General features: G+C 36.1%; 1 protein-coding gene across 5 annotated transcripts in view; it reads right to left on the minus strand.

Moving 5' to 3' along the window:
• Taf2 (TATA-box binding protein associated factor 2) overlaps positions 1-24,618 on the minus strand; it is a 63,899-nt gene that overhangs the window by 12,608 nt on the left and 26,673 nt on the right. For 3 of the 5 annotated variants that reach the window (XM_069991320.1, XM_069991321.1, XM_069991324.1), the window contains 11 exons: positions 23,295-23,547; positions 22,390-22,530; positions 19,521-19,631; positions 16,721-16,914; positions 15,383-15,522; positions 13,534-13,603; positions 10,973-11,082; positions 5,759-5,988; positions 4,454-4,609; positions 3,837-3,942; positions 62-184 (listed from right to left, as the gene is read on the minus strand). In XM_069991320.1, the coding sequence (XP_069847421.1) occupies positions 62-184; positions 3,837-3,942; positions 4,454-4,609; positions 5,759-5,988; positions 10,973-11,082; positions 13,534-13,603; positions 15,383-15,522; positions 16,721-16,914; positions 19,521-19,631; positions 22,390-22,530; positions 23,295-23,547 (1,634 nt within the window). The remainder of the gene's footprint in view (positions 1-61; positions 185-3,836; positions 3,943-4,453; positions 4,610-5,758; positions 5,989-10,972; positions 11,083-13,533; positions 13,604-15,382; positions 15,523-16,720; positions 16,915-19,520; positions 19,632-22,389; positions 22,531-23,294; positions 23,548-24,618) is intronic. The other 2 variants (XM_069991322.1, XM_069991323.1) reach the window with 1 other exon arrangement.

Genomic DNA, 24,618 nt, shown 5'->3' on the forward strand with positions numbered 1-24,618 from the left:
ATAAAAGTGATTCTATGAAGTTTATAGATTAGTTGTTAAGTCAAACAAAAGTTAGTATTACCTGATCCCTTACGGGCAAGTTCCATACTCCACTGTGGTTTTGTGGTGGGTGTGATGTCACAGCCTGATGAATGCTGGGGCATTAAAGAAGATCGGGAACTAGCTGGTCGGTATTTTGAAAGCCCTAAAATGTCAAATGATAGGAAAAAGATGGATTTCTTAGTTTCCTAAAGGAGAAAAAGGCTTGACAGGTTTCTACAATTTAGCCTTTTTTTTTTTTTGCCAATCATGGGGCCTGAACTCTGGGCCTGGGCGCTGTCCCTCAGCTCTTCAGCTCAAGGCGAGTGCTCTACCACTGGAGCCACAGCGCCACTTCCGGCTTTTTCTGTTTATGTGGTGCTGAGGAATCGAACCCAGGGCCTCATGCTTGCAAGGCATGCACTCTACCTCTGAGCTACCTTCCCAGCCCCTACAATTTAGCCTTAAAATTAGAAGCAGTTCAACCACAGTAAAAGGTGGATTATGTGAAGATAATTCACTTTTGAAAGACTGTAAACTGAGTACCTGTACAAACAAATCAGACATGTAGGAACCATTTCATGTTTTATTATTCATGTTCTATTAATGGCTCTCCCAAACTTTGATAAGTTCCAGTGTAGGAACTACTAAAAAATAGGTTATTTAGGTATTATAGAAGACATTTAAAACAAGAACTTGGTAGGTAGGCTCACACTTACACTATAACCCTAATACTCAGGAAGCTGAGATATAAGGATCATGATCTAAAGCCAGCAGGAAAGACCATGAGACTTACTTCTAATTAGCCACCAAAAGGCAAAAAGTAGAGCTGTGGCTCAAGTAGTAGAGGACTAGCTTTGAACACAAAAGCACCTAGCCCGTAAGTTTAGATCCTGATTTCAAACCTAGTAACAAGTCCCCCCAAAAACGACAACAAACAAACCAAAAAATCCACCAGGTGTTTTTATATAAGGAGGATTACAGTAGGAATTCAGAGACCAGATTCTAATACTAACCTTACCTACAAATTAGAAATGTATTCTGAACAAGTTTATCTGCTTATGTATCAGTTCTGTCACTTATAACACAGAACAGTCCCCATATTTGGGTTTAGACCTCAAAAATGGGCAGAACAGATAACCATTAAGATTGTGCTCAAGAATTTATGACTGATCAGTTTCAAATATTTCTTAGGCTCATATTCTACCTGAAGACTCTTCAAATTCTATTTGTTATCTCAGATTATTAGGTAGTAAAAAACAATTTCAATCACTAAATAAAATTAAAACAAATTAAACAAATTAAAAAACAACAACAAAAAGTCACATAAACAAAAAGCAAACTGAGGCGAATAATGGGAGCTGGAGCACAAATTAAACTTCTTAAAAAGTACATTAAGAACCTGCTCAAGCTGGGTACCAGTGGCTCATGCCTGTAATCCTAGCTACTCAGGAGGCTGAGATCTGAGGATCAAGGTTCAAAGTTAGCCTACGCAATAAAGTCTGTGAGATTCTTATCTCCAATAAATCACCCGAAAACTGGAAGTGGTATTGTGGCTCAAGTGGTAGAGCACTAGCCTTGAGCTGAAGAGCTGAGGGACATAGCCCAGGCCCAGCATTCAAGCCCCATGACCGACTAAATAAATAAATAAAACTTGCTCAAATGCAAATACCATAAAAGATAACCACCAAGGCATATAGTTAGAATTTTCAAATAGACAAAACAAAGATAGAGAAAAAAAGAAAAAATAATAATCATGTAGAAAAACGCATAAGCATGAATTTATTAGTTATTTACTTAGACTCTTAATACAATAATGCCAAAACAGATATAAAATACAAAAATTGAAAATTAATGCACTATACTTTAGGTATCAGTATGAATTTCAGAAACAATGTTGAATGAAGAAAACCACATCATTTTTATCATAGATCAGGAAAAAAGGACTAAAGAAGCCTGCAAAAAATGTCCATTCATGGAGCAGAATGTACATGTTGAGAGGCAGGCATTGGATTACTGTATTTTATGACTATCAAAGGCTTCACTTATACCTTACAAACTTTTTTTTTTTTTTGGTCGGTCGTGGGGCTTGAACTCTGGGCCTGGGAGCTGTCCCTCAGCTCTTCAGCTCAAGGCGAGCGCTCTACCACTTGAGCTACAGCGCCACTTCCGGTTTTCTGGTGGTTTATTGGAGATAGGAGTCTCACGGTCTCTCCTGCCCGGGCTGGCTTTGAACCGCGATCCTCAGATCTCAGCCTCCTGAGTAGCTAGGATTACAGGCGTGAGCCACCAGCCCGGCCCTTACAAACTTTTAAAAAGGCTGGATTGGGCTGGGAAGGTGGCTGAGTGGTAGAGTGCTTGCCTTGCATGCATGAGGCCCTGGGTTCGATTCCTCAGCACCACATAAGCAGAAAAAGCCAAAAGTGGCACTGTGGCTCAAGTGATAAGTAGAGTGCTAACCTTGAGCTGAAGAGCTGAGGGTCAGTGCCCAGGCCCAGAATTCTGGCCCCTTAACTGGCAAAAAAAAAAAAAAAAGGCTGGATGTGGTGGTGTGCACATGTAATTCTGATTTTCAAGAGGCTGAGGCAGAAAGATCACACATGAGGCCAGCCTGAACTACACAGCAAGATCCATTGGAATATACATTTTAGGGAATCTAAAGCATTTTAAGAATATAATTTAACAAAGAAAAAAATACTTCCCGGGTGCCAGTGGCTCAACTCTGTAATCCTAGCTACTCAGGAGGCTGAGATCTGAGGATCACGGTTCAAACCCAGCCCAGGCAGGAAAGTCTGTGAAACTCTTATCTCCAATAAACCACCAGAAAACCGGAAGTGGCGCTGTAGCTCAAGTGGTAAAGAGCTAGCCTTGAGCTGAAGAGCTGAGGGACAGAGTTCAAGGACTACGACTGACCAAAAAAAAAAAAAAAATCAGAAACAATCTAAATGTCTACCGATAAAGAAAAAGTAAATTGTAGTATATCAGTTCAACAGTGTCATAGGTAACCCTAATACTATTTGAGAAATGTATGCAAAACTCTAATGACATAGACAAAAAAATTGTGTTATGGAAAGCATTAACTTTAAAAAATTGAATATAATAATAGTTATATTACAGACATATAAACCAGATATAAAATTTGTTGATGTTAAATCTACCTCAGATAGGCACAGATAAGAAATTAAACCAATGATAAGGAATCTAATGAATAAATTAAAAAATACAAAAGCATACCAAACATTTTAAAGGACGAAAGTAAGATATCAAATCAAAACGTATCATTTTAGCCATGTGCCCATAGCTTACACCTGTAATCCTAGCTAATCAGGAGGCGAACATCTGAGGATCACTTTTTAAAGCTAGCCTGGACAGAATGTCTTATTCCCAATTAAACACTAAAAAAGCTGGAAGTGAAGCTGTGGTTAAACTGGTATAATGTTAGCCTTGAGGAAAAGAGCTCAGGGACAGGGCCCAGGCCCTGTGTTCAAGCCCTAGGATTGGTGAAAGAACGAAAGGAAGGAAGGAAGGAAGGAAGGAAGGAAGGAAGGAAGGAAGGAAGGAAGGAAGGAAGGAAGGAAGGAAGGAAGGAAGGAAGGAAAAGAAAGGGGAAGGCAGGGAGGGGAGAGGGAGAGAAAGAACAAAGAAGTAGAGGCAGGGGAGGGGCAAGGAGAGAGAAGAGGGGAAAAGAAGGGAGGGAAAGGAGGGGAAGGAGGGGAAGGAGGGGAGGGAAAGGAGGGGAAGGGAGGGAAGGCACACTTAGAAAGGAGATATCCTTAAAATTGAGGTACCATCTCCTTGGCTTGTAATGTTAATCTCACCTGGAGTTGATGGCCTCTCAAGCATGTTCAGATGATGGGAGATGAAGGCCTGACTATCATGAACAGTATCCATATCAATCTCTTCCTCATCTTGAGAACTTGAAAACTGAAACACACACACACACACACACACACACACACACACAAATGAAAGCATAAAAGAGCCATTACATCACTTTACACTTGAATCTTAGCTTTCAAGAAAAGTAGCTGAGACACTATAAAATATACCCTCATATAATCTTAAAAGGAATCGTACTCTCTTCCTCAAAAAGTATTAAGAAAAAGAAAAGACTACTTGGTTTAGGCTCCAACAAAAGAAACTGGTTAGAATTTACTAGAAATACAATAGCAACTAAAAATCTACTCCTATATTGTGGGAATGGTAAGCTGTGGTGGAATGTGTACAAGGGTTCCTTGTCCAAACAGAGAATACGTGATAACAGAAGTTAAATAATTGGTTGGAATGCCTTAGAAGGACATGTGGGTTCTTTTATGATTCCAACTGCCCCATGTGTTCCTGCTAAGGAAAAACCATCACAAGTATTCAACAAGGTGTATTAGAAGGTGGGTATTCATCCTACACTGTTAATACAGGTTTAACCTGTATTTCTTACTCTGATTTTGAGTTTGACTTTACTGCTATCCTCATTCTTCTCCAGAATTTGACCAGGTTCTAGTGGGGACCCCAGTGGTGTGTCAGCCTTCCTCTTCACTCCCTGCTGATGAGCTGATATATTACATGATGCTTCCTTGGCAAGGTGATCATCTTCCTGTGGCAATATTTAAGATCAAAATTAGATTTTTGAAGACAGTAGCTCATATTATAGCTAAAATCTAATAGCTATAACAATCATGCAGATTCGAGCATGCCCAGTGGCTAAAAATAATTAGCAATGGGCTTAAATGGGCTTCCTGTCTGTTCTTTTTGGAGGGAAGAAAGGAAGTACTAACTAATCTCCTATGGTTTTTCCAAAAGAATTTATCTTTTTATTACTTTCTCCTCTTCAGAAGTGTAAATGTGGATAGATTAACATATGTGAGCCAGAATTATAGACATATCTATTTCTACAGTTTATAAAAGATTTAGATCTGATAGAGCTCTTTAAGCAAACTCTCTGTGTAAGGATCTCTAGGACACTGGAGAAACTCTAGGACAAATTTTAAATTCGTGTGATTATATTTCAGAAATGTTGGTAAATGAACTTTAAAATGCCTATTATGAAAGAATCTGAGTTTCAGAGTATCAAAACACCAGTAGGAAATGACTAGGCAAGTCTTATAAATATTGGTGATAAACAAAGGCTGAAAATTATTTCCAGAAAACAATAAAAGGACTAATATCTTAAGGTTTTTATTTTTAAGTCTAGAAATTTTATAGTGCAGTTAGAAAGAAAAGCTTTTCTAAAACACCCACAAATATGTAACATTTCAAAATATAACTCCCTCTCTATCCAGCAGATTATTCATTTACCTGATTAATTATCGCTATTGTTTTACTTTCATTCAACAACCATTTGCCAAATACTTACCCTATGTTCAGAATTAAACTATTATAGAGTAACAATTTGTGCTCAAACAATTGTCATTAACATATATGGCTAAAACAAGTTAATAGGTAGTAAGTTAATTACTCATTTTTCTATTATACTATTCAGAGGAGAAAGTCTATGCTCATGTACCAAAGTATTACTGCAGCATCACAAAAGAAGGAAGCCAGCATCACACCACTTGTTACACTCAGTTATGTAACTGATAGCAGCATTTTATGAATTGTAAAATGCTAACAAATGTCAGCCAGGTTTTTAAATGGCACAATGAACTGTCTTAGTGGATTTAAATTCACCAGTTCTTGACAAGAAACTCTTTCTAGATAGCTCTACAAAATATACTACATGTTTTGTAAAGCATGTGATTCTTACTGGGTTCTGAAATCCAATTTGCTGTGCATGAGTGCTTGGATTATTTGTAACTTCTTGGTTGCCTGTTACGGACTCTGGAATTATGGTAGGATTCAACACAGCTTTTTTTTCCTTTAAATTAAGAACCAAACCAAGCTCTGGCAAGGGTAAACAGGAAGGTCTACTGAGACCAAAAAGTGTGAAATACAAGTCCACAGCACCACACCGTAACCTCCAGTCGTGTGAAGTACCTAAGAAGAACATAGGAAATGCCATTACTATATTTTCATTCATAGGAAATTAATATTAGATATTAGGTAAAATTTAATGGTCTAAAAAGGCATTTTCTGACCTTAAGACTTCCTTTTCATTCTTCCTTCTCAGTAATTACCATTTATCCACCCACTCAACTCACTCATTCATTTATTCTTTATCTACCTTGTTTGCCTTTCTTCATTAGTAGTGTATTAGGAAAACAGCACTCCACAAGCCTTCTTGTATCCTACCACTGAAACACATTCTTCTAATGCTGGAATGAATTATTATTTGGGGGGTACAGCTACTTAAAACAACATAATTCTCAACATAGACTTAGTATATACAAGGAAAATACTTGGTTAAACAATTTTATATACTGTGTATTTTTTAGTAACAGAAATAAGTAAGTAGATCAGTTTAAACTAGCTGAGAGACGACCAGTAGGTTTCTGGATTTCTTTGGTTTCAAATAAAGAAGTTTGGGTTTGAGATCATACTATACCCACCAAAATGACAGACCAGGACACAATAATAGCAGATTTCTTTCTCACCTCTCCCTCCCAGTAGATCACTCTAGGTAGACACTGCCATATAATACAACTGACCAACAACAAACCCAGGGTTATATGATCTCTTTGAGTTACAGCTGGAGTTTAAGATTATCTGGAGCCGGGTGCCCAAGCCCAGAGTTCAAGCCCCACAACCGAAGATTATCTAGAGATTTTAATTATGGAAAACTCTTGATAAGGAAAATAAAACATAGAAAGACTTCATTCTGACTGAGAACTGTAGTTTCCAAAGAATGGCATGACATTTAAAAAGAAAAAGAAAAAAGGAAGAAAGGGCTATATTACATTTTGGACATCATAAACATTAAACTCTGTAGTTTCCAAACACAAATATTAGCCTTAGTAAACACTAATAATAATTCAGTAATAATACTAATGAGATATATGTGTCCTAACAGGCAAATAACTATTTCACGATATATGAATGAAATCTGTAGTTGTAAACTTTTTCATAGATTTGGCCAAATACCTGACAAAACAATTTAAATGAGGAATTGTTTATTTTGGCTCAAGGTTTCAGTCCACAGACCATGACTCTGGGCCTGAACTGAGGCAAAACATCGTGACAGGAGCACATGACAGAGGCTGCTCACCTCATGGCAGACAGGAGGCAGAGAAGAAGCTGAGAACCAGGCATAACCATTCAGAAAACACACTCAGTATCCACTCCCTTCAGACTGGCCCTCCCTCCTAAGGTATCTACCACTTCTCAAAATAATACAAGCAGCACCAATATCCATTCCTCTTCCTTAAACTCGGTATTCAGTGACGTCTCATGACAAAATGTAGCTACATTATTTGCCATATTGAAACAGGGATGGCCTCTATTCAATTTTCAACAGAAATCTGTTCCCATCTGAAACCACACAAGCACAGCTATTACTATCCTTATTCCCATTGGCATTCTGGTCTTCCTAGCTACTGCCAGAATTGTCCATAAGCTCTGCTTACAGTATGCTAGGACTTCTTTAGCCCTCTCTTCAAAGTTCCAAATTCCTCCCACAACACAGTCCCAAAGGCTCTGCACCAAAGACTCAACTTCTCTGGTACGAATATTCTGGTTAGACTTTTTATTTCTCTGACAAAATACTTGACAAACCAATATAAGAAAGAAAATTTTATTTTAGATAACAGCTTCTGATGTTTCAGTCTACAGTCCTTAGCTCTGAGGATGCTAGGCCCACAGTGAGGCAGAACATGGAGGCAAAAACATCTGACAACGTCCTATCATCTCATGGCAAACAGGAAGTAGAGTGAAAGGAAGAGACTGGGAACCAAAGCCATCCAGGGCCCACTTTTAGTGACTTCCCAGGCTTTGTAACTAAGCCCTACCACCTAAAGTTTTCATAACATCCCAAAACAGCACCACCAGCTTAGTACATGAGTCTATGGGGAACATTTCGTATTCCTCCATAATGGGAGAAATAATTTTATTGAGTTCATAGTGAAAGGCACTTTGCATTCCATTTTGTATGAAACAACTCTCATTATTCCTATCTGAGATGGTTTCAACTCCGCTGCTATGATGAGGTAAGACATACAATGCTAGTAGAAGCAACAGAAAGAAGCAAAAGCTCCTTATGAGAATCAGGTTTTTACATAAGAATTGCAAAATACTGGGGCTGGGAAGGTGGCTCAGTGGTAGAGCACTTGCCTTGCATGCCTGAGGCCCTGGGTACGAGTCCTCAGCACCACATAAGCAAAAAGAAAAAAAGCTGGAAGTGGTGCTGTGGCTCAAGTGGTAGAGCACTAGCCTTGAGCTGAAGAGCTGAGGGACAGCGCCCAGGCCCAGAGTTCAAGCCCCATGACCGGACCCCAAAAAAAAAAAAAAAAAAAAAAAAAGAATTACAAAATACTAAATATGGAAAGAACAGGATAGAGTGAAAATAGTAATCTTGCACTGGAAATAACTTTCCTTCTCTGGAGTATGAATATATGGACAGTTAAGACAAATTGACATATTTATTGTTTTATAGGCATCCATTAATCTCTTGTTTAAAGCATTTTACGTATGTGAAGATTCCATAAATGACATGTTAACAAATTCCTGAGACTTCTATAAGCAAAGGTTGGAGGGGCAGAACCCGTGAGGCAAGGAAAGGATGAGGACAGTGAGCGGTAAAGTCTTCAGCAGCCAACTAGAGCTGATCCTCTATCCACTGTCTTAAGATGTAGCAAGAAAAAGAGTACTGTTAGGTTTTTTATCAATAAAGAAAACTGGAATAGCTTCATTGCTAGTGTGCATTTGCAGAGTGGAAGATAGCTAAACTTTAAAGATAGTTTTGTCCTCTTATGCGTGCTGAAATAACTATGCTAAACCTTTGTATGATATAAATATCAAGAAAGCAAGCCACATAATTGTCAATTTCTAAATGCTTAAAGTATCAATAATATCAAGTGAAAATATACTCTGATGAACTAGGTTTTGGTTTGGAACATAAGCATAAAGATATGTAGGCAACAAAAACTGCTAAGTACACAAAAACCCTTAAATATGATTTCTGCCTTTTCATTTCTATTTGGGCTATTTGTAGGTAGGCCTTGGGTGGGTTGAAAAATGAACATTTTTGTTCTTGAAATTCCCGTATGGTTTTTTTCCTGCTCTAAAATAATGTTCTCTGTTCAAATCAAAAAATGCCTTAGGACAAGCTTTTAAAATAGCACTCTGTTTCTATCAAAAAAGTCCCTTCATTTCTGATAAAATTGCTATTTTAAAAGCTGCTAAGAAGCAAATTCAATTTGAAAATCACTTGTTTTCAGCACATTTCTGAATAAACTTGGCCCTTCTTATTAAAGCTTAACAATGTGTACTAAGTTGACCCAATTGCCACTAGGCATTAATGTCCTAATTTTCCTGTCCATTTTACATTATGCAAAACAGTAAAATGATCAACTTTTATAGCTGTGTGTCTACATGCAAAATTCCTACAAAGATGAATTAGTGTGTTTAGATTTTCCTCTGTCATTTCTATCCCTAAGAAAGAAGGTACTGAGGAGAAAAAGAGATACAAGGGGAGAACTCTGAAACCTGCTAATGTTACTCTGTGTGTGTGTGTGTGTGTATCATTTTCTTACCTTGAGAACTCTGAAACCTGCTAATGTTTGTGTGTGTGTGTGTGTGTGTGTGTGTGTGTGTATAATTTTCTTACCTTGAGAACTCTGAAACCTGCTAATGTTTGTTTGTGTGTGTGTATAATTTTCTTACCCTGAAACCTGAAACACTTGCCTAGAATTATCTACCAAAAAAACAGCAGTAAAGCTTAAATGGCATAGTGCTAGAGTTAAGCAAAGAAAGCTCAGGGATAGAGCACAGACCCTGAGTGTACACACACACACACACACACACACACACACACACACACACACACACACACACACACACACACACACACACACACACACACACACACACACTGCTAGAGTTAAGCAAAGAAAGCTCAGGGATAGAGCACAGACCCTGAGTGTACACACACACACACACACACACACACACACACACACACACACACACACACACACACACACACACACACACACACACACACACACACACACACACACACACACACACACTATATATATATATATACATGAGGTAGGGGTATGGTCTAATGGTTAAGTGCTTAATCATCTAGCAAACACAAAAGTCCAGAGTTTGATTCCCAGAACATTAAAAACAAAAAAATCCTTCAGATAGGTCAAATATATGAAACATCATAAGAATATTTTTAATATTTAATAATTTGATGAGCCAGAGTGTTTTACAACAAATGCTAACTCGCTTAATTATGAGTATGCAGAACTAGAAATAATCATTTACATTTTGTAGTTGAGAAATGTTTATGCAAGTTACAAAGTGAGTAAATAATTGAGCTACTAATATATACCCCTGAGCAAAATGGTTCCAGAACTATTGCCCATAAGGGTAATTATCCCACCACCTTACCTAAGTCAAATAATGTAAATTGAAACTATGGTGAGAACAACACATTCTCCATAGTATAGAATGTGAACAGTATATATTTAAAATTCAGTATTTTGGTATGCACTAACTGCCCCTAGAAGGATACACAAAAAATTGGTTACCTTTGGGAAATGCTACCAATTAGAGAAAAAGCAATGGACAGACTCATTTTGCATGTAAATTTTTGAAATAAAAATAAATACTAATTCTTGGCAATCTTATAACCATTGGAACACTTTCTACTAAATTACCTTTTTTTGCCCCCAACTACCCTATGGAGCAAAATGAACATATCCTTAACAAATGTGAAGGTATGATAACTTACTTAAAAACAGAGAAAAAGGCAAACATTTAACTTTGGTTTTCAAGTACTATTCAACTGAAAACCTGTTTTAAAATGGAAATTCTTTAATAATCTGTTTTTGAAAAATTACTGCTCTCTCACCAGAATTCATAAGTTTCCAAAGTTGATCTACCAGGGCTTCATTGCATAAGGGAGACTCCATGTTCTTCGTAAATGGTGGATTCTTAGTCAACATATTTAGTATCTTATGCCTGAAAAGATTAAAAAAAAAAAGAAGAAATTTTTTTTTTGCTGAATATGTTGCTATGAATAGGAGACACCACAGAATATTCGAAAATTACACTTCTTCCTTTCTCTTTTTATCATTTTCCAATAGGCCTCGCTTTATGTTTCATTTCAGAAGACTTTATATGTTACATTCTAATATTGTTTTCCACTTAAAAAAATTCTTGGGGCGGGGAAGGTGGCTCAGTGGTAGAGCACTTGCCTTGCATGCATGAGGCCCTGGGCTCAATTCCTCAGCACCACATAAGCAAAAAGAAAAAAAAGCTGGAAGTGGCACTGTGGCTCAAGTTTTAGAGCGCTAGCCTTGAGCTGAAGAGCTAAGGGACAGTGCCTAGGCTCAGAGTTCAGGCCCCATGACCGGACCCGAAAAAAAAAAGAAAAAAAAAGTTCTTGTGGATTTTTCTTCCTCAAATCAACTTACTATGCAATCAGGTAATTAGAAATCTGCCTATATAATCTTAACTACTTTTCCTGATCCTGTTTCCTAAAAATAAACATCCCCATCTGTGAAACACAAAATCCTGGTCAGTCAAACTGTGTCTTTTAACAGACTCGATATTAATTGAAAATTTTTGTTTTTCTTTGAAGCTTAACTGTTTTTGGAAAACAACTAAAGATCCAAAACAAAAGGAGAGAAGACAATTAAAAAGCCTATTCTTAATTTTTCAGGTATTAAACATCGAAATTCACAGGTACATCTGAAACAGAAATGAAGAAAATTTCAAGTCATAGGCTTATGACATTTATGACAACAAAAACATCATTACTTGCCTAACCAATTGAGAATTTTTTGCCAAGTACATTTCCAGTAACTGTAAGAAACAGAGCTGAATCAAAAAACAAAAGGCACACAACAAAAACCAATGAAAAATATTCAAATCTCAGGAAGAAAAAGCACTGCATATTAATATGCCCCCTCCTCCCTCAAGGAGGGATTGTGAGCATATATAATTCTGAAGTATGAGGATAAGTCCGTGGCATCTTTAATCCTATATAATCTAAAGGAAACAAAAAGAATGGTTCTTCTTAGCAATGTAAAAAGAATAACATGCACAGAAAAAAACAGAAATGAATAAAACAAAACATATAAGAAATCTTTCTGGATATAACTATGTTATTGCGCAGAACTTCTAGAGACTCTGTACTTTTCCAAAATCAGTACGACTATTTAAAAAAGTCATTCCTACTCAATTATCATTTACAAACTGGATTTTTTAGTGTAAAAACAACAGGCATAGATTTTAAAATTCTATCTATAGCGTTCTATACACATTTTTTTTAAAATTCTAATAGACATGAAAACTTTTTATTTTTTCCTGGTCTGGAGCTTGAACTCAAGAGTCTGGGTGCTGTCCCTAGGCTTCTTTTGCCCAAGGTTAGCATTCTACCACTTAAGCTACAGTGCCTCTTCTGGTTTTTTCTAAGTAATTTACTGGAGGTAAGAATCTCACAGACTTTCCTTCCTGGGCTGGGTTCAAACCGTGTTCCTCAAATCTCAGCCTCCTAAGGAGCTAGGATTATAGTCATGAGCCATACCAATGCCTGGCTAACAGTAGACTTTATGTGGGGAAAAGCACTAGTAATTTGTCAAGTGACTCTACAGGTTAACCAAAATGAATTTGTTTAGTAGAAATTCATAAAAGACCTTAATGAAGGGCAGATTGAAACTCTAAAACAACTTGCCAGGACGGTCTGAGTTTTCCAGAACCCAGGCAACTAAGGAGGAGGATTGTTAAGAAGTCAGCTTGAGCGCTAGTGAAAACCTGTCTCAAAAAAGAAACAAAATATTTTCACAATAAAAAAATAAATAAAAAAAAAACAAAAACCTAAGACTACAGAAGAAAATATTCCTGTCTCACCATATTTAAGATATTAATCTAACACAAAAGACTGAGAATTGCCAAAAATATTTTAAAACTATTATACATCTTAATTTTTTTCTCTATATGCAATTGTCACAATAAAAGGAGAATTTCTTTCACATGTGAATTACATTATATACATACATATATGATTAGAAGAAAAATACAGCATGTTATGTTATACAATGGTAAAAGAACACAAGTTCCTGTCTTTCTGAATGTCTATTTCAGTTGAGACAACATTGTTCTGAATTTCTTTCAAAACGGTTTAATCAGTCAATAAAAAGGCTGAAACATATTACGGACAACCCAAGTTCACTCAAATATTACATAAGCTTTCTTGAAGTTTCAACAGAAATCACTCTTAAAATTATACAGAGTAAAACTTTAGTTTATTAACAATATATTTACACATTAATCAGATAAGGACATGAAAAAATGTACAACATATTCCCATACTTTCAAAAATAATAAATAACTGTTCTATGAATAGTCTTCTGAGATTATTCAACTTACTTTAGAATTTACAAAATACTGTATAGTACATAAACTAACCTTACATAGGGTACAGGATCATTCTGAATCATATTAAGTAGCCACTGCAGTTCTTCATAACTCCTGTCCACTAAACACAAAGAAATGTATTTAGTGACAACTATAACAAATTAAATAATTAACAAGTGGTAAGTAGGGAGTTCATATTTTAAGCAGGAAACTATCTAGCTGACTTTACATGCAGAATTCAAGGGTATAGGCAAGCACATTTTTTTACGATTTTTTAAAAAATGCATTTGGTAGCTGGGCACTAGTGGCTCACTACTGTGCCAATGTTTTTATTGGTTGAAATACTGTTTTGCCCAGCTTTAACCATGATCTCAATCTCCAGAGTAGCTATAACCATGGGCCACCATATCTGGCCAAATACAAACACCTATGTGTGTATGTACATATAGCTATTTTTTATGCTAAAGTTTAAATCAATGGCAAATGCAACATAAAGCAAACTGCAATTTATTAGCAGCCCTAAATTAGAGTTGATTAACTGGGACCAACACTGTCCAAATTATTTCTAGATATTTAAGTGATAAGTTTAATATCCACTCTATGACAGAACATGGTAGACTGTTTTATGCCCACATAGTTTACAAAAACTATTAAAAATGATTCATTAGCTAATTTCTATTCATTTGTTCAATATGCTTTACTTTTGTTACTGAAAAGGCTTTATTTTTTAAAATTTTATTCTTTACAGTTTTTATTCTTTTAGGTTCAAATTTGGAATGAATATTCAATATTTAGTACAGCTTAACAATAAAGCCTTGTTCAGGGTTCACATTTAAATATAATGCCCTAAATAGATTAGCATTCTTTTGGAAACCATATAAATAGCATCTTATTTCATTTCAGGTGGTAGTACTAACTCCTATATTAGTCCTCATGTTTATGAGACATTCAATATTATGTCTAAGTTTTAGAAAGAAGTTTGAGCTGGGCACTGGTGGCTCATGCCTGTATTCCTAGCCAATCAGGAACCTGACATCTGAGGATCATGGTTTTCAAAGCCAGCCCGGACAACAAAGCCCATGAAACTCATCTCCAACCACCAGAAAACCGGAAGTGGCACTGTGGCTCAAGTGGAAGAGCACTCGCCTTGAGGTAAAGAGCTTGAGGACACCTCCCAGGCCTAGAGTTCAAGCCCCACGACCGGACAAAAAAAAAGAAAGAAGTTTGAGGCATCCTAGCACATTTAGTGGGTGATGTCAAAGCAGAAATGGAGCCTGATAAGAGGATTGTATATATATAGTTTTCTTCCCAAATGACCCATTTAATGACAACAGATCACTATATACCACCAATCAATTAAATGTAAGCATATTTTAGACAATAAGAAAAAAATAACAGCTCTTTCTGTTATTTCACATGTGTAGTTCATACATATTTCTCTTTATTCACTAACTATAAATTAGTATTTTTATTGACATTTATAAAGTGGAAAGGCCTGGGAGCTGGTGGATCACACTTTTAATCACTAGAAAACAGGAAGTGAAGCTGTGGCTGAAAGTGCTAAAGCCCTCGCCTTGAGTGAAAAAGCTCAGGGACAGTGCCCAGGCCCAAATTTCAAAGCCCTATAACCAACTCACAATGCACACACAAGTGTAATGATTTACATATATGTTCTTTTCAACATTTAAAAATGAGCCAATATGTATTAAACAACCTCCCTAACCTCTGGGCAGAAAGGGAGACTCTATTTTGAAAACAATGAACAAAAAAAAAGGTGTAGTTCCATAGCAGCAGCACATGTCTACCAAGGAAACTCCAGTATGCCATTAAAAATAAGAGAAAATAGCTTTTAAAATATTTTTTCATAAAATGACATATGTTTATATCTATAAAGCATTACCTTTAGTATAGTCAACTACTGCTTCCAAAGCTGCTATCCTGATGTCCACAAAATGGCCATATTCAGCATAAGATTTAAAAAGAGCTGGATCACTTGGCACATGTCCATTTTTCTGAAGCACCCTTATGGCTCTCAAGCAACTAGGGAAAAATGTTAAGTTAAAGAGGGAATAGTTGATACTAAGCAGAAGGAAAGAAATATACATATCACCTGATGCATAAGAAATAGTTTTACTGTTAAAGTTCAGAGAGTTCATTAGCTTTGTAGATTAAGATAATGATGATGGTCATTGTGAAGGTTAAGAATGTGTTTGTGACTTTGGCAAAGTATAACTATGCCACAGTATTGTGAAACTTATGTAGTTATTCAATCTCAATTAAAAAAAATATTTGGAGGAAAAAAAAGAAATGTTAAGTTAAACATTTTCACTGAGGTATTATGAATCAAATTTGTTTCCTAAATATTAGTCTCATTTGTTCAGTAAATTTAAAAACTGATCTGAATCGAATCCACATTCAGTTACATAATGTTCAACTTTTAGATAATGATAAAAAATTCAAATTATCTAAATTCTATAAAACAAAACAAAATCCGGGGCTGGGAAGGTGGCTCAGTGGTAGAGCACTTGCTTTGCATACTCGAGGCCCGGGTTCCATTCCTCAGCACCACATATAAGAAAAAAGCCGAAAGTGGCGCTGTGGCTCAAGTGGTAGAGAGCTAGCCTTGAGCTGAAGAGCTGAGAGACAGCGCTCAGGCCCAGAGGTCAGGCCCCACGACTGGACCCCCCCCAAAAAAAAGAAAACAAAATTCAAAACTTGTTTGGGCTCTCAAAGGTTCATAACATTCATTATTATACTTAAAACAGGAATACTCTTCAGAAAGAAGTATTAGCATAAATATAATTTAAATAAAGCATTTTCTCCAAAATTTTTAATAACATAGTCTGTTCATTACATAAATGGAAGGTTAAAATTGTTCCTGTTTGAAATAGTTATCAACTGTTAACAAACTCAAATAAATACTGACAAGCCATATACACAGACTTGAAACAAAAAAATCATGCAGACACCAAAAATAATGCTCATTGAGAATTTCTGATGAAATAAAAATATTTATGATACAACTGTTAAATAAATTGTATTACCTCAAATAAATAAAAACTTCTATAGATACAAAGGGAAAAAATTTAAAAGGGTATTCTCCAGATATGAATAAGTGGATGACAGAATAGGAGAATTTTTATTTCCCTGTGTAGTACACTTTCCAATTTTATCTAGCAAGAATGTGCATATTAGGTATAAAAATAAGTATTTTTAAAGGCAAAGAATTTAGTAGTACCTGACAGTAATGGTATGTCTGTAACTTGGAAGTAGTTTTTCCATATTCAAAAACCTGGTGATTTCCTCAAGAATTAGTCGCACATCAGGATTTAAGTTATCCAAAGTTCTAACTTCATTATTCACACTGACTGCCGGTGTAACAGAGTTGGCCAGAGCATCAATCATTTCTGCACGGTAATAGTTATCTGAAAACTAATACAAAAAAATAATGAAAGATAAAACTAACTCTAAAAAAATTAATACATGTAAACTGAAAACGTGACTTGCTCTGACAATGTATCTCAGAGGTAAAATGCTTGTCTAGCACTCACAAGACCTCTAGTTTGAACAGCACAAGAGAAAACAAAATAATAAAAACATATTCCATCTGGAAATATAAGTTCTCCAGTAAATATTCAACTCTGTCCTTTGTATAGTCACACTCTCAAAACAAAGTGAAAAAGATTCATTAATCACTGACCTATCAGTATGCTAAATAAATGTTTATTATGTGTATGATGTACAACACTCTTGTAGTAACCTAGCCAGATCCATTTCAGGAAGACTAACTACAGTCCACAAATCCTGCCTGAATACAAAACTTCAAGTCAGCTCTAGCTTAAAACGCGAACGTACAGCATACAAGGACTGCCAGATAATAGAAAAAAATCAATACAAAGAGAAAATAATTTGGAATGAAAAGAAACAAAAGCAATGTGGAAGACATACAGAATGCATGGTACAAAAAATTCCACTAGGGGGCAAGAAATCTCTCAGAAACTATCATTAATTTGATCTAGAAATAACTGATGATATTCATTCCAAAAGCACCTAATTATTTTTTAAAAAGAAATATGATGTTAAGTAAAATGAACCCCAAGATAGGGACACAACTTGTTTTTTCTTTCTTGCTATTGTTTTTAATGTATCTAAAATGTACTATGTGATTTTTTTTGTTTCTCTTGTATGTTCTTCCCCGACAGTATAACTCCTGTTTTCACTGTATTTGATGTCAATGCCCTGCGTCTTGTATATACATTTTTCTAATTTGGGGAGGGGAAGGGAAATAACAAAATGCTGAAACAAGGACAGAGGATGACCCATTGTAACAATGAGATGTTCAAGACACTATGTAGAAAACAAACTTTACAAGTTGTAGGGGAGGGGAGAGTTGGAAAGGGAAGCAATGGTAGGGGAAAAACAAAGGAGTAGGTAACAATGCTCGATAGAAAAAAAAAAAAGAAAGAAAAAAAAACAATGCTTGATAGGAAATGTACTCATTACCTTACTCATGTAATTGTAATCCCTCTGTAAACTATTTTTACAATAAAAAAACAAAAATAATAAAGCTGGCATAACAGTGAAAAAAAAGAAATATGCACAGTGTAAGCACCAAAATTAATTTGTGCCAAAATTGAGAAGCCCTGCTATACATGAAAGGGTATGATTATATCCAATCGTAAGACTAAAGCAGATAGGAGCCTGAATGGTCTTATTAATAAAAGCTGATGAACATAGAAATAATTATTGATGGAAGATATATGTAGTCACATAGTAACCTTTTATGGAAAAGTTTGTAATACAGAAACCAGTAGTTTTCACACGAGCTGATGGCTCACGACTATAATCCTAGCTACTCAGGAGGTTAAGATCTACGGATCACAGTTAAAAGCCAGCCAGGGAAGGAAAGCTGATGAGGCTCTTATTTCCAATTAACCACCAGAAAACTGGAAGTGGTAGAGTGCTAGCCTTGAGCAAAAAAGCAGACAGAACCCAGGCCACAATCCTCAGCTCTCAGCCTTCTAAGTAGCTAGGATTAGACATGAGTCTTTGGCTCCATACTTCTATATAAAACTTCCCTGAATCTTTCCTCTCACATCCTTGAAATGGTTTCTCTATGATCTGCTCACAAAGTTATATATGCCTCTGGTGCACTGGTTACCATAAATGACTGTTAACTGTTTACATGAGTGATATTTCTATGAGGCCATCCTAATATAATAATCACCACAGACTCATGCTATATAGCAGCTGCTCAATAAATGTTTAATAATGGTAAAAACAAGGCATCTAAAGACATCAACCATCTCTTCTTTCTACTTAACACTATACACTACCTGCTACAGCTTATATTCTCAAAATTATTAGCTGACTGTTAAATTGAAAACAAGTAGCGAATAAATTTTGAATAGTATCCGATAAGTATTTTCTAAATAAATGAATAAAAATATGACTTTTTACAGTCAAATTCATCAAATTTATGAGATAATTTGGAGTGCTTATAAAAAGTCATTTTATAAAAGGAAATAAAGGGGGTGGGGGCTAGGAATATAATGGCTTCCCTAGAATGCATAAGGCCTGGATCCAGTGTGACTCTTAGTATTACAAGAAACAAAACAAAAACTTGAAAAGCTAGACCTCCTGGCAGCACCTAGCGCTCAGGGGCCTGATGCAGGAAAATATGGAGTTCAAAGCCAGCTTGAGCCACACAAAAATCCAAAGGCTGCGATTTCCAGGGTAAGACAGTGAATTAGAAGCTTCCTCCAAGTGACTCTGAATGAGTAGAGTCAGGTAGCAAAAGACAGACTACATCAGAAAAACAGAGAAACTTTTTACAAAAGAAAGATTTACAAAAGAGGTGACAGGACAGCTAAAAAAGCAGAGAAACTGTATGCTTATAGATCTAGAAAAGTACCATGGGATCATCAGTGACTTTTACAAACATAAAAGATTTTTTTGCAGTGCTAGACTTTGATGTATTTCTTTCAACAAAATGTCATTGAGTAGTTTTATAATATTCATTAAACAAAATACCTTACCTTATTTTTTCTGTTGTCATTGTATTTGATTAAGTCTAAAATAAATGTTAGGACCTCTTTAGGACAAAGATTATGAACATCTCTTAACAAAGCCATTGCAACTGGCATAGTCTACAAAAAAAAAGAATTTTTTAAAGCACGTAATTCAACTTATTCATTATTACAATTATTTGAACTATGCATTGAAAAAGTTCATCTTGAGTTGGCACAGGTATCTGAATGGACACTAATCCTCTCTCAAATGTGCTGAGATCACATTTCTAAAACTCGAAGAGTTAGAAAATCCCAGAAGGAGTTGCACGACTGGACATACTCTATAGGCCATGTGCCTTGGTACTCATTTGTTGGAAGAAAATACTTACAATGTAAGTTATGCAGATTTAGTTCTAAGCAATACAGTGGAAAAGGTTATGAATTTTAGCATCAGACAAGTATTTGATTGCTAACTTAACTATCTTCTAGGCTAAGAAGTCTTTAGCTAGTTGTTTACTGAGTAGGAGGCCTTCCTTTCTCCCAGCCAATTTTGGAGTTAAGTGATTAAGTTAGTGAATAAAGTTATGTAGCATATAGTAATGCTTAATCATCAGTTTGAAAACATTAATTTTCCAATAAGACCCAACTTTCACACTAAGGAAAGGTGCTAAACTAAGCCTTCCTCTGCCACAAGTTTTTTGCAAGTTTTCTATAGTAGAAACACTGCCCCCACACAATGGCAAATTCTAGAATTAAAATGAAGCCAATTAAATCCTAAGCAGAAGGGCAGATGGACAGACATCTTAGTCCTTAGAACATAGAGAGATTTGGACTATTTCTTTTAAAAGGGAGAGCTGGAATGGAAGTGGCTACTTTCTTGCCTACAAGACCATAAATAATAGAAGCAGCGACAGTCAGCAATAATTCTGTAACCTAATGAGGAAAAGCTCTTTTCCATATAAAGTATCCTATGCCTATTCTGTCCTGTAACTCAACTTTGAAGGGTTATGAACCAGTAATCTCCTTCCTTCCCTTCACTCTCTACCTAGTACCAATAGCATTAGCTGTTTTCTTTTTTTGCCTTAATCCATAATAAGAAATAATTTCATAACACGTACCAGACACACACCACACCCACCCACACCCACCCACATACACAATTTTACAAGCAATGTATACAAACTAAAAAAAATAAAAATTTATACACCATGCTTTATAATACTGTCTATTCTGTTTTCTTTCATTAAAAATAAAATAAAATAAAATAAAAACAGGGCTGGGTGCCTGGTGCTCTGGTAGTAAAGCACTTGCCTCCTAAACTCAAGCCTTGAATCCACTCCCCAGCATGGGCAAAAAAAGAAGAAAAAAAAATAACAAGTAAGTAAAAGTAAAGCAACACAAGTAAAATCCACAATAGCCTCTAAATTGATTTCATGGCTCTTCACTGTTCACAACTCCAATTTGAAACATTCACCTAAGGAATAGGGAAAGCACAATGTAACAATGAAAAGAATGTATCAGGTACACACAAAGTTATTTCCCATATCACAAGAGGCAAGGGCAGACAACACATTTAAGTAATATCCAATGCTCAGTTCTTCAAAATATAATAAGGAGGGCTGGGAAGGTGGCTCAGTGGTAGAGCGCTTGCCTTGCATGCCTGAGGCCCTGGGTTCGATTCCTCAGCACCACATAAGCAAAAAGAAAAAAGCTGGAAGTGGCGCTGTGGCTCAAGTGGTAGAGCGCTAGCCTTGAGCTGAAGAGCTGAGGGACAGCGCCCAGGCCCAGAGTTCAGGCCCCACAACCAGACCCAAAAAACAAAAAAAAAACAAAATATAATAAGGATACACCAAAGGTTTCTTTGGTCACACTTACATTACCGTTCCCAATCTAGATCATCCAGACTCTACTCTGCTGATTAAATCTTCTATAAATATATAAATATAAACATATCTTGGCTTTCCCTCCCCAACTTTGCTGGGTAATCCTTTTACTTTTCCTTTTATCACATATAAATCTAAACTTGTTTAACATCCTCTTCAATATCTATCTTTTCATTTGTTTTTAGTGTTTTCCCCCAATCCAGAAAAAGAAATGTTCCTATCATTGCTACAGTTTACTTCCTAACTGTGCTCTGTCCTCTCCTTTTCAAAATTTGATCCATCTTCTCTACTTACTTTCTCCCACTTAAATGTTTCATCTCTCCCTTTCCAATGGTTTTTATTCCTTTTCCTTTGTATGAAGCAAAATAAGCCTCAAATATCCCTTTTATCAAACTCTATTTTAACCTCAGGTCTTCTAATATTCTTCAACTAAAATCATAAAGGAATAGGCTCCTTGGTTTTCTAATTGCTCTAATCTAGTTAATCCACTGTCTTCATTTTTGTATGACTCAAAAAACTCTAGGAATTATTTCTAAACCACCTCAAAGCTAGACACCCTCCCATTCCAATTCCCTTTCCTCAATGTGACACTATTATACACATATTGTATCATCACTTCAAGCTATCATTTATAGAAAATATACTGTTTTTGGTCAATCAGGGGGCTTGAACTCAGAGCTAGGGTGCTTTTTAGACTTAAGTTTAGTCCTCTACCACATTAGACCACAGCGCCACTTCTGGTTTTTGAGTGGCTAATTGGAGCTAAGAGTCTCACAGACTTTCCTGCCCAGGCCAGCTACAAACTGCAATCCTCAGATCTCAGCCTCCTGAGTAACTAAGATTACAGGCATGAGCCACTGGCATCCAGCTTAGAAAATATACTCTTCAGGTACCACAAACCGCCTGCATACCTGAATTTGTTTAATTTAAAAAGACAAATTTTAGAAGTGGAACATGAATTAAATTAGGATAATTGTCAAAAGAGCCTAAGAATATTGAAAAGTAAACTGTACCTTTTGTAGAAAATAACTTTGAAAGCTCATAAAGTTGTTTGTTTTCACAATGTTTGGACAAGTTTTACAACAAAACATCCTAGTAAAGAGCGATTTCATTGCTGGTGGTCCTGTCCATGTGCTCACCATTGAATTTGCAATCTGAAAATAATTGGAAAATATTTTCCATCACTACTGTAAATAGTTTTTAAATAAATAAGCTTTCTAAAAACTACTACAGTTGTACATGGTTTTCACCATTCATTTCCAAGAAAACAAACTTGCTCTCCCCAAAAAAGTCTTATATGTTTAAATTGCCGTATTTTCCCATGTTTTAGGAGGCTCCTGTTTCTAAAAGGCATATCCTCTGAACAGACTTTTTTCTATTCACTTAGGTTGATACTATTCTAATATTTTACATGCATCAGATAAAAACATCACCAATTTTAAACAAGGTTTTTCAATATACCAATTGAAAACTAAGTCAAATATAGTGTACTCAAAGGTTTTTTTTTGTTGTTGTTGTTGGTTGTGAGGCTTGAACTCTGGGCCTGAGCGCTGTACCTGAGCTCTTCAGTTCAAGGCTAGTGCTCAACCACTTGAGCCACAGCACCACTTCCAGTTTTCTGGTGGTTTGTTGGGGAGATAATAGTCTCACGGACTTTCATGCGTGGGCTAGCTTTGAACCATGATCCTCAGATCTCAGCCTCCTTAGTAGCTAGGCTTACAAGCTTGAGTCACCAGCGCCTGGCATGTACTCAAGCTTTTTAAGAATTTTTTATATAGCCAGGCATTATAGTGCATGCCTGTAATCCCAGCATATGGGAGGCTGAGAGAGGGAGAACTGTAAATTGTAAAAAACTTTAAATTACAATGAACTTATATTCAGAGACTTTGTGTAGAATAAACAACAATGTTGACCACACCTTTGCAAGACAGAAGCAAGCTGACATTCTCACTCGGTAGAAACACTGCTCTTGTTCTAAGATGTCAGTGAGTGCAAGGCGGGACGCGGGTGTAGGGAACTTCTCCAAGGCCAAGATGGATTCCTGTTGTGCCACAACATCCCTTTCATAGCGGAGTTGATATTGCCACATAAAATCAGATTGCTCGAACTCTACCTTCCTCAGTACTGACATATCTGGGTCTATTCTTATCCATAGCAAAGGAGAATCTGCACTAAAAGAAAATACAATTTTCTCATTTTAATACTTAAATCTCGTTTAGGAAGTATAAATAAAGTAGTGAATAATCAGATTCACCTTCAGACACAGTATTCAAAACTGGAGTTCTTCTACTGGGGTTTGTGTGGGGGCCAATCCTGGAGCTTTAACAATGTCCTAAGCTTCTTTTGCTCAAGGGTCTGCCAGATTTTTGGGTAGTGAATTGGAGATAAGTGTCTCATGGACTTTCCGGCCCAGGCTGGCTTTGAACCGTAATCCTCCGATCTCAGCCTCCCAAGTGTCTAGGACTACAGGCATGAGTCCCCAGTGCCCAGCTATATTCATTTTTTAAAACTGTATTAACAACTTTTTCATTATTCTTATTACATTGTTAACTTTTTCCGAAATGTTTAATCTGTATCAATCTTGCTAAAGAGATTTTTTTCAAGGATAAGAAGAGTTGTCGGATAGCACATTAAAGTCCTTATTTTCCATCTTAAAATATTAGTTTGAGATTATGTGAGAAAGAAAAAATGTTTCTTCATTTGACCTCCTGTAGCCTAACTGTTAACTATGGTTAGGCATACTATCCACAAACAAAAATCAACTTGTGACTAATGAAACCATTTAATTAATTTGTTTAGCAGACTTAACACTTTTTAAAAATGTTAACCTCATGATTACGTTTAGAAGGTATGACACATTTCAAAGGCCTACCCTGACTTTAGCCTCATGACTTCTCAATAAGCACTTGAAAAAAAGTCTATGTCAATATTTTCATCAAAACACTACCATCTATAATATTAAATCAATTCAACAAACACCATTGTGTGTTTACTACTGACAAGGAACTTGCTATGGAAAAAGTTACAACAGTATCGATCTGGAAGGCCAAGTGGACATAACCTGTATGTAAACAATAGTAAGTTTGTCATCCAACTTAGCAAATACATATATATTTCATAAAAAGCATGAAGATACAGGATGGACAAATTTGCTTGTACCATATGTTATTTAAAAATGAAGCACTGTCAATCAATAAATATTACCACATAAAATTTAGAAGAGTATTTTGTAAATTGGGCTT

This window comes from Dipodomys merriami, unplaced genomic scaffold (assembly GCF_024711535.1).
Source record: "Dipodomys merriami isolate MVZ:Mamm:240054 unplaced genomic scaffold, mDipMer1.0.p SCAF_4, whole genome shotgun sequence".
In the NCBI taxonomy this organism is placed as follows: Eukaryota; Metazoa; Chordata; class Mammalia; order Rodentia; family Heteromyidae; genus Dipodomys; species Dipodomys merriami.